Source organism: Oncorhynchus mykiss, chromosome 29 (assembly GCF_057628025.1).
Source record: "Oncorhynchus mykiss isolate SJ-2025 chromosome 29, ASM5762802v1, whole genome shotgun sequence".
NCBI classification, from domain to species: domain Eukaryota; kingdom Metazoa; phylum Chordata; class Actinopteri; order Salmoniformes; family Salmonidae; genus Oncorhynchus; species Oncorhynchus mykiss.
In genome coordinates, this window is record NC_143050.1 from 11,322,164 (window position 1) to 11,336,957 (window position 14,794).

At 41.4% G+C, this 14,794-nt stretch overlaps 1 protein-coding gene across 2 annotated transcripts; it reads left to right on the forward strand.

Annotated features, from left to right (window-relative positions):
* Window positions 1-1,753: 1,753 nt before the first annotated feature.
* LOC110510202 (CCR4-NOT transcription complex subunit 6) lies at window positions 1,754-13,338 on the forward strand. 2 transcript variants are annotated; one of them, XM_090226502.1, is made up of 13 exons: window positions 1,798-2,055; window positions 4,025-4,146; window positions 4,724-4,910; window positions 5,249-5,323; window positions 5,648-5,733; window positions 6,007-6,108; window positions 6,324-6,392; window positions 6,541-6,698; window positions 6,928-7,082; window positions 8,383-8,537; window positions 8,632-8,865; window positions 8,967-9,169; window positions 9,367-13,338. In XM_090226502.1, exons 8-13 carry the CDS (start codon window positions 6,555-6,557, stop codon window positions 9,577-9,579), a joined length of 1,104 nt encoding a protein of 367 aa, XP_090082628.1. In that variant the 5' UTR covers window positions 1,798-2,055; window positions 4,025-4,146; window positions 4,724-4,910; window positions 5,249-5,323; window positions 5,648-5,733; window positions 6,007-6,108; window positions 6,324-6,392; window positions 6,541-6,554; the 3' UTR covers window positions 9,580-13,338. The 2 variants fall into 2 exon arrangements, with proteins under 2 accessions (XP_021447253.3, XP_090082628.1); XM_021591578.3 differs by lacking the exon at window positions 5,249-5,323 and having other exon boundaries at window positions 1,754-2,055.
* Window positions 13,339-14,794: the final 1,456 nt, after the last annotated feature.

The window sequence follows — 14,794 nt, forward strand, 5'->3', positions numbered from 1 at the left end:
ACCTGAATCCAATCGAGAATCTGTGGAAAGAACTGAAAACTGCTGTTCACAAATGCTCTACATCCAACCTCACTGAGCTCGAGCTGTTTTGCAAGGAGGAATGGGAAAAAATGTCAGTCTCTCGATGTGCAAAACTGATAAGAGACATACCCCAAGCAACTTACAGCTGTAATCGCAGCAAAAGGTGGCGCTACAAAGTATTAACTTAAGGGGGATGAATAATTTTGCACGCCCAATTTTTCAGTTTTTGATTTGTTAAAAAGGTTTGAAATATCCAATAAATGTCGTTCCACTTCATGATTGTGTCCCACTTGTTGTTGATTCTTCACAAAAAAATACAGTTTTATATCTTTATGTTTGAAGCCTGAAATGTGGCAAAAGGTCGCAAAGTTCAAGGGGGCCGAATACTTTCGCAAGGCACTGTACAAACAAATCCAAAAAGTTTGTCCAAACATGTCAAGCGATGTTTCTAATTAATCCTCAGGTACTCTAAAATATAAATAAATGATCATATTTAAGATGGAAAATAGTATGTTCAATAGGGAAGATAAATAACGAAGAGCGCGCACCAAGACTATTTTTCTAATGAGAGACACCTTGGAAAAACTACAGCTATTTGTTCATTTTTCAAGAAACAAGCCTGAACCCCTGTCTAAAGACTGTTGACATCTAGTGGAAGCCATAGGAACTACAATCTGGGTCCTATTTATTTGTTTATCCCATAGTCTAGCATTGAAATGGCCTGTGACCTCAAAAAACAAATTCCGGATGGATTTTCCTCTGGTTTTTGCCTGCCATATCAGTTCTGTCATACTCACAAACATTATTTAACAGTTCTAGACACTTCAGAGTGTTTTCTATCCAATGCTACCAATTATATGCACATCCTAGCTTCTGGGCCTGAGTAAAAGGCAGTTTACTTTGTGCACGTCAGTCATCCGAACTTTCGAACACTGCCCCCTACCCTTAAGAAGTGTACAAAGCACATTCAGCTTGTCAGTATGTCTATATCACAGACAAACTGAAATGGTCCACCCACGCAGACAGTGTGGTAAAGAAGGCGCAACAGCGCCTCTTCAACCTCAGGAGGCTGAAGAAATTTGGCTTGTCACCCAAAACCCTGACAAAGTTTTACAAATGCACAATCGAGAGCATACTGTTGGGCTGTATCACAGCCTGGTACGGCAACTGCACCGCCCTCAACAGCAAGGCTCTCCAGAGGGTGATGCGGTCTGCACAACACATCACCAGGGGCAAAGTATTTGCCCTCCGTGACACCTACAGCACCTGATGTCACAGGAAGGCCAAAAAGATCATCAAGGACAACAACCACCCGAGTCACTGTCTGTTCACACCGCTATCATCCATTATTCATATCACATGTATATACTGTATTTTATACCATCTACTGGACCTTGCCTATGTCGCTCGGCCATCGCTCATCCAAATACTTATATACACATATTCTCATTCCCCCTTTACATTTGTGTGCATTAGGTAGTTGTTGGGGAATTGTTAGATCACTTGTTAGATTTGAGTGTATTAGGTAGTTGTTGGGAATTGTTAGATTATTTGTTAGATATTACTGCGCTGTTGGAACTAGAAGCATAAGCGCAAGTACCGATTTATATAACATTTCTTACGATCTTCAAAAATGAAATATGTTTGTATTCAACGTGTGCCTTGCACAATCGTGTGTGTTTTTGTATTCAGTGTGTCAAACCTCAGATGGACCAACAAAAAAAAAAACGGTGGGCGGAGTCAAAGGAGCCCAGCCGCGAACTGCACACTACAGTCAGGGGAACTGTGTTTGATGCGAACTACATATTGTTTTGTACCAGCAAACACATTTTGGAGGCGTTGTACGAGGAAATGGCCCAATGGCCTTGGTCGTGTCAGCAAAGGCCAATTACGACGCGCGTTATCACACACCAACATTCTGACGGACGCCATGATTCTTGTTTTCCTTCAGTGGGTAACAGCTGACCCAAAGTGAATTAGAAAAACAAAGGAAACGTAACGTACTCGCCATCTCTGATTTGTATGCTCATACAGGTAGCTGAACCATCATATTCTCAGTCATAGATACGCATTTGTTTGTGTACGAAAACGTTACTTTTACGAGACGTATGAGCTAGATAGCTAATACCAGTCAGCTAACCAACACGAATGCTAACCCAGTTAGCTAACAATAAAAATGGGTAGCTAGCTAGAACCCTAACGCTAGTTGTCAAACTATATAAGCTAGTTATCCAGCTATATAGCAAAACGTGCTAATCCATGAGGGATAGCCACATTTCCTCGTTCCTACTTTAACTATTGGTTTCTGTTTTGCTAACTAACATTAGCTAGCCAACCAGACTCTGAAGTCAATCTAGAAGTCGAGGGAGGCTGAAGTATTTGATAGCTGATATCTGGCTAGTTATGTAAACGTACTCGAAAGGCTAGCTAACTAAACTATCTATCTCTGAAGCTCATAGGGCTCAATGTAATGAAGCCAATGTATTTCAACTTTACCCAGTATGCAAATCAAGCCGAATGGCAAAGATAGCTGCATTTGTGTTGAACTAACAAAGTTAGATGGATCAGTTAACTGTCATAGTTGCTAGTTATCATGAAATGTTGGTTTGGATGGCATTTTATTTTTTGTTGTTGTGGTTATTAACGTTAGGTAGCATATGCTACGACATTAGTTAATATTAACTTACCAGCTAACGTTAGCTACAAACTTGTTCAGCTAGCTAATGATGTCAAGTGTTTACTTAGTAGTTTAGCTAAACCAGTAACCAATGCCAAAAATGAACTATTATGGAAATTAGCTAGCTTGCTAACAACTTGCAAGATGCAATCCGCTAGTCTTTGACCTCAATTTGTCAGAACAAAGGTTTGTGAACGTGTTAGCCACGCTGTCAACGTAATGGCAAGTTATTTTATGTATCAGAAATAATTAACGTTAGTAAGGTATGTGTGTTTATGCTTACTGGCAACACAGCACAACCCCCTCCTAAACTTGCCTGAAGTTAAAATGTGATTTACAGGAGGAAGGTCTTGTTTTTGTCATTATTAAGAAAGCGAGGCTAGCTATTTTATTAAGTCTTTGCTTTTGTTGTGCTTTTGTGGTAGCTCCTAAACTCAACACGTGGATCTTGCAGTTTTTACCATCTTGACACATGTCCCTTACAGTGTCAATCTGTTTTTCTGATTGTGTTAAGATGTGTCTTGATTTTAGAATTGAAGCAAAATAATTTGTGTATACGTGTTTTTCTATGGCTCTCTTATTAAGAGTGCTCATTCATCAGCCTCTTTTTTTTTTTTGGCACTGTTTCCACTAGTTACCACAGCCATAAAGTCAAATGGGCTATATCGTAAAAAATATATATAAATAAAATGTGCTTTTTGATCTTAATTTAAGGTTAGTATTAGCCATAAGGTTAGCAGTGTGGTTAAGGTTAGGATGAGATTTAATCAGATTTTAAGAGAAATTGTAGATAGGGTTCAAGACTTTGTGGCTGTGGTAACTACTGACGACCATTTGGCACAGGGTCTAAATCTGTGGCGCTGAATGAATGGCAGGTTGAATCAGCTGTCTACGGAGTGGTTTTTACTAGAGGTGTACATTTAGTTTCTGGAAAAAAAAACTGTTTTCTACTGCTTTGCATGTTTTGGAGATGGCCCCGTGGAATAAGTGGTGAATTGTAATTACTTTAGGCTAGAGAAAAATAGCTGCAACAGAGAGGCATGTTATATCCATGTTAAAAACAACGAACTTAAAGAAAATTTCAGTGAGTGCAGGTTTTTCCTTTCTTCAAATAACTTTAGGCTAAACAGACTTGCAAAGTACTGTATTGAAGTTGCATTATCTTAGACTCATGTTTTTTTTTCCCCCTCACAGGTTTGTAAATATTAGGTGTTCTATGAATTCATGTGTTAGGCTATTTGCATATGAGTCAAAATCTCCAGGATAGCTCTTTGAGGATATGGTTTCAAATGGATCATGCAATGTATTTTTGTGTTTTTTTGTTAGTGTTACAGGGATGCCCAAGGAAAAATATGATCCGCCCGACCCGAGGCGGATGTACACGATAATGTCCACTGAGGAGGCAGCCAATGGGAAGAAGTCATACTGGGCTGAGCTCGAAATCAGTGGTGAGGACCGGTTGGGGCGGCATTACATGCTATAGCATCTAATACAGATGAAACTGTTTGGCTTAGCGCATGTCAAAAAGCTCATTGTGGTGACGGCGTTAGTATGTATTAGTCACTTCACTCCTAACTACATGTACAAATGACCTCGACTAACCTGTACCCCCTGTATATAGCCTCATAATTGTTTATTGTGTTACTATTTTTTTTTTAAGTAAATGTTTCCTTAACTATTTTCTTAACTGCATTGTTGGTTAAGGGCTTGAAAGTAAGCATTTTACGGTAAAGTCTACACCTGTTGTATTCGGTGCATGTGACAAAATACAATTTGATTTGAAGGCTTCCAACACGTAAGCCTATGCACTGGAGGTTGGTGGCAGCTTAATTGGGGAGAATGGGCTCAGGGTAATGACTGGAGTCGTATCAAACACATGGTTTCCAGGTGTTTGATGCCATTCCCTTTGCTCTGTTCACTATGTGCCGTTCTCCTCTCAGCAAAATTTAAATTACTGTACGGTATTTCTGTGCTCCTGTTTTCACTGACTCTCTTGTCCCCTCATTCCCCCACTCGCCTGGGCAGGTAAAGTGAGGAGTCTGAGCACCTCGTTATGGACGTTGACTCACCTCACTGCTCTTCATATCGGCGATAACTCCCTCTGTCGTATCCCGCCTGATATCGGCAAACTTCAAAACCTGGTGTACCTGGACCTCTCATCCAACAAGATCAGGAGCCTGCCTGTCGAGCTTGGCGACATAGTGTCTCTCAGGTCTGTCAGTCTACAGTGGCGACATAGTGTCTGTCAGTCTTCAGTGGCGACAATTAACCGTGCACTAAGTGATGCTAGTTTGGAGAACTAAAATCCACATTACTGTTATTGTCTTCCACATGAGAAATGATATGCGCTAACAGCTATTGATATGGCCTGTTAAAGAGAAGAGTTTGATGTTCCTCATTCACAAAATAGCATTGGAATTAACCTGGTTTCTGTTTCATTTAACCCCTTTCTACAATTACCATGCTTCAACCCCTGTTGTTCTGAGTTGTTTCCATTATAATTCGAAATGATAAGTGTGTTTGTTCATTCAGTCAACATTGCCATTTCAGAGTCTAGGGAATTTAGACTGAGAGCACATTCTATAAAGGAGATGGATGAAGAGACATTTCAGGCTCCCATGTGTGGTATTGCATATCCTTATTCCTCATTATTATTGAAATTGGTAATAGCTAGTTACTCTGTTTCAAGGACATTTTTGTTTGTATCGCTCCTGTGTATTCACTCTTCTGCACCTGACCCTCAATGAAACATTGCTCAGTAACTGGCTGAGCAGACATGGAAATGACCTGAACAGATACTTATTGATTGACAGAAGATCGTTATGTGTTACTTCAGAGGGATTTCTACAGCTCTGGTGACTTGACAAAAGCCTTCACTTCTTTGATTACTTTCTGAATCTTATTCTGTCCCGAGCATCCTAAAACGCGTCTGTCTTACCTCTTCTACAGGGAACTTATTTTAAACAACAACCAGTTGAGGGTTCTACCTTTTGAGCTTGGAAAACTGTTTCAGTTACAAACACTGGGATTAAAAGGTAAGCTTTGCTTCATACTCATTTAAGTTTTGGTTGTTTGGGTTTTCTAAATTCATAGGGATTTGAAATCTTGCATGGGTTTTCTCTAAGGATTCCCTTGTGTAGTTTTAGCTCTAATAATAATCTGTGTATGCCTATTTGGTTGCTCAGCCAAGTGATTTCCAGAGTAGAGGTCACAGAATGAGAGATGTGGCATTGTTTTCATTCTGCATCCTTGAACCTGTGTAATATCTTCTGTGTAGTGTCTTCATTTTCTTTCTGTTTCCTCCGCAGGAAACCCACTTGCACAAGAAATATTGAACCTCTACCAGGAGCATGATGGCACAAGGAAACTGCTCAACTACCTTCTGGGCAATCTGTCAGGGATTAAACGAGGTGAGTCCAAAAACAAGAAATGGGTGTTGTTGTTCCTGTGTTGTGTTGAATTGTGAGTGTGTTAGTTAGCAGGTATTAAATAAGTTGCTTTTCTTTGACATTGGGTGAATGGAATGACTTGGCTCTGTCAGTTGATCTTGATGATCCTATTCAAGTGGTCACTCCTCCTTGAGGAGCAGTGTAAGGATGACTCATGTTCCCCCTATCTGTCTCAGTCAGCTCAGAGCAGCCCCCACCCAGATTATGGATTGTTCAGGCCGAGCCGGACCGGGCAAGAACAGCAGGTAACAAACTCAGCCACCCTTACAAATCACTTGCAATGCCTATTGAAAGCCACATATCAACACACACATTGTTGTGTGTGTTGATCATATTCAAAGCCATAATGAGACTTGGATAATCTCCTGTTTACGTCCCTATGTCCTTTGTTAGCCCTGTTCTCAGTGATGTGCTACAACGTGCTGTGTGATAAGTACGCCACTCGCCAGCTGTACAGCTACTGCCCCTCTTGGGCCCTCAACTGGGAGTTCAGGAAGAAGTCCATCATGCAGGAGATCCTGAACTGCAGTGCTGACATCATCAGCCTACAGGTGGGCAGACGGACACACTGGGATTTAATACTGACCGCTGCAATGAATGATGACACGTGCGTGGTACAATTGGTCTAGCATCAGATGGCAGGACAACCGTGTCACGTTAGAATGACATCTGTTGGAAGAGAATGGGGGTTCGATTTCCATAGTTTACAGGTCCTATACTTTGAATAATGCACCTTCAAAATGTACACTAACTGGAATTGTCCTGGTTTTTCCTTAACAGGAAGTGGAAACAGTTCAGTACTACAGCTATTTCCTGCCAGAGCTGAAGGAGCAAGGTTACGAGGGCTTCTTTAGCCCTAAGTCCCGTGCCAGGACCATGTCAGAGTGCGACCGCAAGCATGTGGACGGCTGCGCAATATTTTACAGAACCGAAAAGTGAGTTGACACCACACTGCCAACTGTCAGACCTAATTAGATTGTGAGCTCACATATGTATTAAGGGTGTTAATCGGTTAGCTGCCAATAATACGTTTGACCGGTCATGCTTATCGGTCCATAGTTTAATCTGCATAATTTTAGTGGTATTAAATTGTCACTTGTGTATTTTCTTTCCTCATCATGCATCTTATTTATCACACATTCACAGCATACAAGACTAGTTTGAGGAGAGGAATGTCCTATCAGCTCTTCACTGGAGTCAAACATTCATTGCGCAACAAATAACAATTCTAAATGCAATCGGGTGTAAAAAAAAATAAAAATACATTTTGATAGCCACAATTTCAAAAGGAGCTTTTTTTCATTTGTCAATCTCAATTTGTAAATCAAGCACGCCTCCCTCTTGCCATTCGAGTGCGTAGGCTATAGTCAACGGTAGGGAGGCTATCAGCGCTTTGCAATGTGAGCTTGAGGCAGTAATTGTCTGAAAGCTGAACGTTTTACTTTACTTCAAATAATGAGGCATGTCTTAAAATCTTTCCATAGAAACATGGAGGCAAATATCTTAGAAAGACTTCTCGATGCCCTTAACCAGCATTTCTCCCCTGTTCTATTGGTTTCCACATCAGCTGTCTTTTGTTGTCCTGGAGCATGAAGGCACGATCCTGGTCATATTAGCAACACATCCTAGTTGTTGTAGATTCCCCCTCTAAGTTTGGGGGCGGCAGGGTAGCCTAGTGGTTAGAGCGTTGGACTAGTAACCGGAAGGTTGCAAGTTCAAACCCCCGAGCTGACAAGGTAAAAACCTGTTCCTAGGCCGTCATTGAAAATAAGAATTTGTTCTCTAACTGACTTGCCTGGTTAAATAAAGGTAAAATAAATAAAAATAAAAAAAAGTTTCTAGTGGATAGTTTCATCTCTGTCACATTCTGGTCCGCTGTTTAGAACAGTGTTTTCCAGCTAATTTCATTTTGGTAAATGTTTGAAAATGACTTAGCTGCTTCATTACATTACAGCAGTTGCATGTTCAATAATAGGCTATAGCTTTTTGACTGTAAGACGATAGGCTTGCTATTGTTGCATGGTTCCATTTTTTAAGCTCTTAATTAAAAATGTCCGGTCCTTATAGGCATGCATACATAGTATAAGAGAGGAAGTGTGAGGTTTTTTAAGCTGTCCCAGAGGCAGCACATTGCACTCACCTTTCTGTTCTGCCTCTCCTCTCCTCTAAACCGGTCTGTTCTTCCTCTCCTCCTCTCACCGGTCTGTTCTGACTCTCCTCCTCTCTACTGTATAGATTCAGTCTGGTACAGAAACACACGGTGGAATTCAACCAGCTGGCCATGGCCAACTCTGAGGGCTCTGAGGCCATGCTCAACAGAGTCATGACTAAGGACAACATTGGTGTGGCTGCACTTCTAGAGGTGCGCAAGGAGATGATGGAGCAGTCTGGTAGGTCTCACCACACACGAAAGAAGTGGGAATTCCATAGGGCTTAAATGTTTCCCATGTAGAAACGCTGCTGTTATGCTGTGTGTTTGTCCAGCGGGGAAGTCTCTGCACGGCATGGAGAAACAGCTCCTCCTGGTGGCCAATGCCCACATGCACTGGGACCCGGCGTACTCCGACGTCAAGGTGGTCCAGACCGTCATGTTCATGTCTGAGGTGAAGAACATCGTAGACAAGGCCACACGCAGCCTCAAGCTCTCCTCCATCTCCGGGGAGACCAACGCCGTCCCACTCGTCCTGTGTGCTGACCTCAACTCACTGCCTGACTCTGGTGAGTGGATGACTGGACTGGCTCAGTTGAATAAGTGAGCGTGCTCTACTGTAGTGACATCTGTAATGCCTGGTGGTATGTGTGTGTTTGCGGGCTTGCAGGTGTGGTGGAGTTCCTGAGCTCGGGTGGAGTGGACAGCACCCACAAAGACTTTCAGGAGCTGCGCTACATCGACAGCTTGACGAACTTCAACTGCAACGGAAAGAAGGACACGTCCAATGGCAGGATCACCCACGACTTCAAGCTGAAGAGTGTCTATGAAAACGGCCTGATGCCTTACACCAACTATACTTTCGACTTCAAGGTGAGACTGTCACGGTCACGTCTTCCGTCTTCTGTGTAGCACGTTCTTTTTTGCGTTGGTGTAAATTTAGCGTCAAGCTGTCTGGAATGTTCTAAAAGCCTGGGCTATTATGAAGGCTTGGGTCACACTGATTAATCTTCTCCAGCCCGGGTGATGTGAATGTATTGCCATCTAACATGCTTTTCCTCTCTGTGCAGGGCATCATTGACTACATCTTCTACTCTCAGCCTACGCTCAATGTGTTGGGGGTTCTGGGTCCTCTGGATCCTCACTGGCTCCATGAGAACAATATCAGCGGCTGTCCCCACCCCCACATCCCCTCCGATCACTTCTCCCTGTTTGCACAACTGGAGCTGCTCTTTCCCAGCCCGTCGTCAGTCAACGGAATCCACCTGCCAGGGCGCAGGTAGTTGTCAGAGCCACGAGGGAGCTGATGCTCTAATCTTGTTCTATTTTTCCTGCAAGGTGGATTAAGAATATTCTGGATAAATCTATGTAGAATCAGAGAGGGGAGGGTGTGCGGCCATCATTCCCCCCAAGGATTTTAACGGAAGCAAAAGCTCACAGCAAGTTTTACCTCCTTTCCTGGACACAATTTGATGTTGTATTTTTTTCCGCGCCATATCACACTTTGCAGTCCTTGGTGTTATACAGTTTTTACATCACCTATAGATAAGTTGTTGAATTATTGTGTGGCAAATAGTAAAATCTACAAGTGAGATATTTTGATAGGGAAGGAGTCGTGTCACCACACTCCAGCCCGAGCGAACAGGTACATCTCAAGTTGCCACCGATCAACGAGATAAACCCACGAGGCCGATATACCTGTTTTTAACCAGAGTCTGTCTCCGCCTCTACGACTCCAAATCCATTCCCATGCATTGCTGTATCTTGCCATAAAGGTGTGTTGAACAGTGTAGCAGGTTTGGAGGTGCTGGAGAGAGCAGGCCAAACGTTGTTTTTCCACTCGCTGATGCGGAGACCACCTCTCCGGGTGCTAAAAGCCTGTCCTCTAACTCAGCGGCTCCATTTTATACTGAGTGGCGCAATAGCTCTGTGCAGCTAAGGCAAAACAGCATTTCAAACCCCTGAAATATTGCTGTAAAATGTCTATTACAAGTGGAATGGTGTCGTAACAGTGATGATACATGTACACATTCCGGCTTGTAGCGTATCGAGACACACAGGATTAACACCTAACTCCTGCTCTGTTTTTATAGCCTAATATGAACAGAGCAAAATTAAGGGACCACCTTTTTTAATATTTCAAATCATTTTGAACTTTTAATCACACATTATGTGCCATACAGAGCCATCATTTGAATCTAGCGTCAGATATTCAAATATTACGACAACCACCTGTCATTCACTCAGTGACCATTAGTGGTTCTTAGTGACGGGGCTTAGGGATTTAGAAAAGGGAAAATGGTCAGTCTGACTTGACAGCTTCCCAACATGTTGTCCTAGGACAGAGAGCCCATCTCTGACCGCATAGCTGTGTAGCCATTTGGAATTGGTCAGGGGCCAAGTTGTGTTAAGTTGCATTATGGTTTAAAGCTGGGTGGACAGCCCCCTAAAACATGCTCTAACAGACAGAGCTGTAGCAAATGTCAATTGTAAAGACATCCACGCTCTAAACAGGGTTATTCCTTTCCATTACTAATAGCTATTTGTTTGATACAGAAACTTGGACTCAACTTGATTGTATATGAACTGCAGAAGTCATAATACGCTGCGTTATTTTGTACCTGTATGGACAGTTTTTGCAAAAATGATTGTATTGTACATTTTAAGGCAAAATTTGTCTCCATTTTAAAGTTAAAGAAATGTAAAAGTCCAGCTTGTACAAGCGTTTTTTTTCTTTCAGGTTTCCGCTGTTGAAATTTGCACTCGGCCAGGTTCCATTTCCCCGATGAACCACTTGTTTTTCTTTTTTCAAATGTATATTGAATGCATTTCACAGAGGCAGGTTTATTGCATTGTTGCCACATCTCTTTTGGCATTTGGGGTAAAACCTGAAACCTTCAGCCTCACTGATTCTGTTCTCAAAATGGCACTGCCAGTGCTATCAGTGAACACCTGAACTGTCTTCTATTTCTCTCTGAAGTGTTTTAACATTGTTAGTCGTTGGTTTATTAGATATCAGACATTAGTAGTTTTTTTTTTTCCCTTGTCTTAGTTATTGTTATTTAGAGTTATCGGGATGGTTTTTTTTTTTAGCAGATGCCACTATAAACCACTTGTCTCTAACTACTACACCACTTGTCTCTAACATATTTAGGTCTGTTTTTATCATGTCCTCTTTATTGTTTTTGGAGGAAACCGATCATGAAGAAGTCTTGTGTAAAATGGTTCTATCTGACTCCTCAACTCAGGCCATTCTCTTTTTAAGTTTTGTTTCATGTCTTGTTTTTTGTATGTCTACTACTAGACCTATAGCGTTGATGCATTCTACTTCAAGTCCATGTGTGAAGTGTTTTTTGTATGTCTACTAGTAGACCTACAGCGTTGATGCATTCTACTTCAAGTCCATGTGTGAAGTCCACTTACATACAGTACAAAAAATACCAAGGTAAAAATGGGAGCAGAATGTGTTATTCCGAAATATTGCTCTGAGTCTGTTGTGACCCAGAATAGTGTCGTGGTCCAGCTCTTTTGCAAATCACAGTGGATATACAGTTGAAGTCGGGAGTTTACATACACTTAGGTTGGAGTCATTAACTCGTTTTTCAACCACTCCACACATTTCTTGTTAACAAACTCTAGTTTTGGCAAGTCGGTTAGGACATCTACTTTGTGCATGATTTTTTCTACAATTGTTTACAGACAGATTATTTCACTTATAATTCACTATATCACAATTCCAGTGGGATAGAAGTTCATACACGAAGTTGACTGTGCCTTTAAACAGCTTGGAAAATTCCAGAAAATTATGTCATGGCTTTAGAAGCTTCTGATAGGCTAATTGACATAATTTGAGTCAGTTGGAGGTGTACCTGGGGATGTATTTCAAGGCCTACCTTCAAACTCTGTGCCCTTTTGCTTGACATCATGGGAAAATCAAAAGAAATCAGCCCAAGACCTCAGAAAAAAAGACCTCCACAAGTTTGGTTCATCCTTGGGAGCAATTTCCAAACGGCACGTTTATCTGTACAAACAATAGTACGCAAGTATATACACCATGGGACCATGCAGCCGCCATACCGCTCGAGAAGGAGATGCGTTCTGTCTCCTAGAGATGAATGTACTTTGGTGCGAAAAGTGCAAATCAATTCCAGAACAACCGCAAAGGACCTTGTGAAGATGCTGGAGGAAACCGGTACAAAAGTATCTATATCCACAGTAAAACGAGTCTTATATCGACCTGAAAAGCCACTCAGCAAGGAAGAAGCCACTGCTCCAAAACCGCCATAAAAAAAAGCCAGACTATGGTTTGCAACTGCACATGGAGACAAAGATTGTACTTTTTGGAGAAATGTCCTCTGCTCTGATGAAACAGAAATAGAACTGTTTGGCCATAATGGCCATCGTTATGTTTCGAGGAAAAAGGGCGAGGCTTGCAAGCTGAAGAACACATTCCAACCATGCAGCACGGTGGTGGCATCATGTTGTGGGGGTGCTTTGCTGCAGGAGGGACTGGTGCGCTTCACAAGATAGATGGCATCATGAGGAAGGGAAATTATGTGGATATATTGAAGCAGCATCTCAAGACATCAGTCAGGAAGTTGAAGCTTTGTTGCATATTGGTCTTCCAAATGGACAAAGGCCCCAAGCATACTAACAAAGTTGTGGCAAAATGGCTTAAGGACAACAAAGTCAAGGTATTGGAATGGCCATCACAAAGCCCTGACCTCAATCCTATAGAAAATGTGTGGGCAGAACTGAAAAAGTGTGTGTGAGCAAGGAGGCCTACAAACCTGACTCAGTTACATCAGCTCTGTCAGGAGGAATGGGCCAAAATTCACCCAACTTATTGTGGGAAGCTTGTGGAAGGAGACCTGAAGCGTTTGACCCAAGTTAAACTATTTAAAGGCAATGCTACCAAATACTAATTGAGTGTATGTAAACTTCTGACCCACTGGGAATGTGATAAAATAAATAAAATCTGAAATAAATCACTCTCTGCTATTATTCTGACATTTCACATTCTTAAAATAAAGTGGTGATTCTAACTGACCTTAGATGTGATTTTTACTGTGATTAAATGTCAGGAATTGTGAAAAACTGAGTTTAAATGTATTTGGCGAAGGTGTATGTAAACTTCAACTGTATAACATATGATCTGTTTAAATTATGGTTATTTTCTCACAAGGCCAATTTTCTTGTTGGTTTTGTTCTGCTCTCCTGAAGTTTATTTTATTTGAAGGATTGATGAGCACTTTATTCTAGAACACTAGCATAGCTACTCGTCTCGGCTTTTTTAAATGACGCTTTTGCCTTTTTTGCAAAAGCATATTTTTTTAAATGAATTTTACCAAGCAGGAGAACTGATGGAGAGGGTACGGTCTTGGTCCTTTTCTGTTGTCCCTTGAAAAACAGATTTTTATTTTTTTTAAACAAAAGCAATGTATCTGTTTAATTATATTGGATTGCTGATGGTGTTGTCACTAAGCTTTTTTTGTGTTTGAAATTGTCATAATCCATCACGTTTCCTTTCTTTGACATGAAGTAAGTGTGTGTTACATAGGTGTAGTATGATTGGTTTCTTTGCTCATTGTTTTACTTTTGTGTAATTCTTAAACCAAATGTTGTTTTGTAAAAATGTTGACACACCAAATTCTAGATTTTTATGGAGGATTTAAACCGTATTTATAAAGAACAAAACAATTGGCAAATATGTAGAGAGAAAAATAATCGATAAATAAAGATTTGTCATCGTCACGAAATGAGATTCTCCAACTTTTAGCTTTGTAAAATCTTATCTGGTACTGGGTAGGGGATGTCTGCTAGTAGCTGAAGAGATGGCTGGCGTAAAAAGCCTATTTGCTTGTAGATGTGCAGCATTTTGAGGTTCCACTGATTTTAGGCAACATTTATCAGACAATTTGTCCCTTACACTGTTTCCCTGGCAGACCCTAGAGCAGGGTTCTCCAACCCTGTTCCTGGAGAGCTACCCTCCTGCAGATGTTCACTCCAACCCTGTTCCTGGAGAGCTACCCTCCTGTAGGTTTTCACTCCAACCCCAGTTGTGACTAACCTGATTCAGCTTATTGACCATCTAATTATTAGTCATGCGTGCTAGATAACCTTCAGGACGGTAGCTCTCCAGGAACAGAATTGGAGAGCCCTGCTCTAGGGGGTCTGGAGATGTTTGGCGGGTGCTACTGTTAGCACAGCCTAGTTGACAACATTGAGCTACTCCCTGGCACTACTTTAGGTGTCTTGACTTCATCTCTAGCCATTTCTCTTACGTTTGTTAGCCGGTGCATGTTTGGCCACCACCGTCATTGGCAAATTATGAATTTGATGTGACTGACAGATTTGTCCTTATGAATAATTGACCAGAACTTGCCAATAATAAAAATAATAATGCTTTAAACTCAACTTTTTGAAAGAGTTTCCATTTTGAAATGCTTTTGCAGAAGTATTTGGCAGAAATTACAACTTTTCCGTTTTGTCGTCTTT

Bases quoted from the DNA above. Each gene is read 5' to 3' on its own strand.
- LOC110510202 (XM_021591578.3), top strand. From the start codon at position 4,035: ATGCCCAAGGAAAAATATGATCCGCCCGACCCGAGGCGGATGTACACG. The intron at 7,083-8,382 runs GTGAGTTGACAC...TCTACTGTATAG, and splicing joins ATATTTTACAGAACCGAAAA to ATTCAGTCTGGTACAGAAAC. The intron at 9,170-9,366 runs GTGAGACTGTCA...CTCTCTGTGCAG, and splicing joins ACTATACTTTCGACTTCAAG to GGCATCATTGACTACATCTT.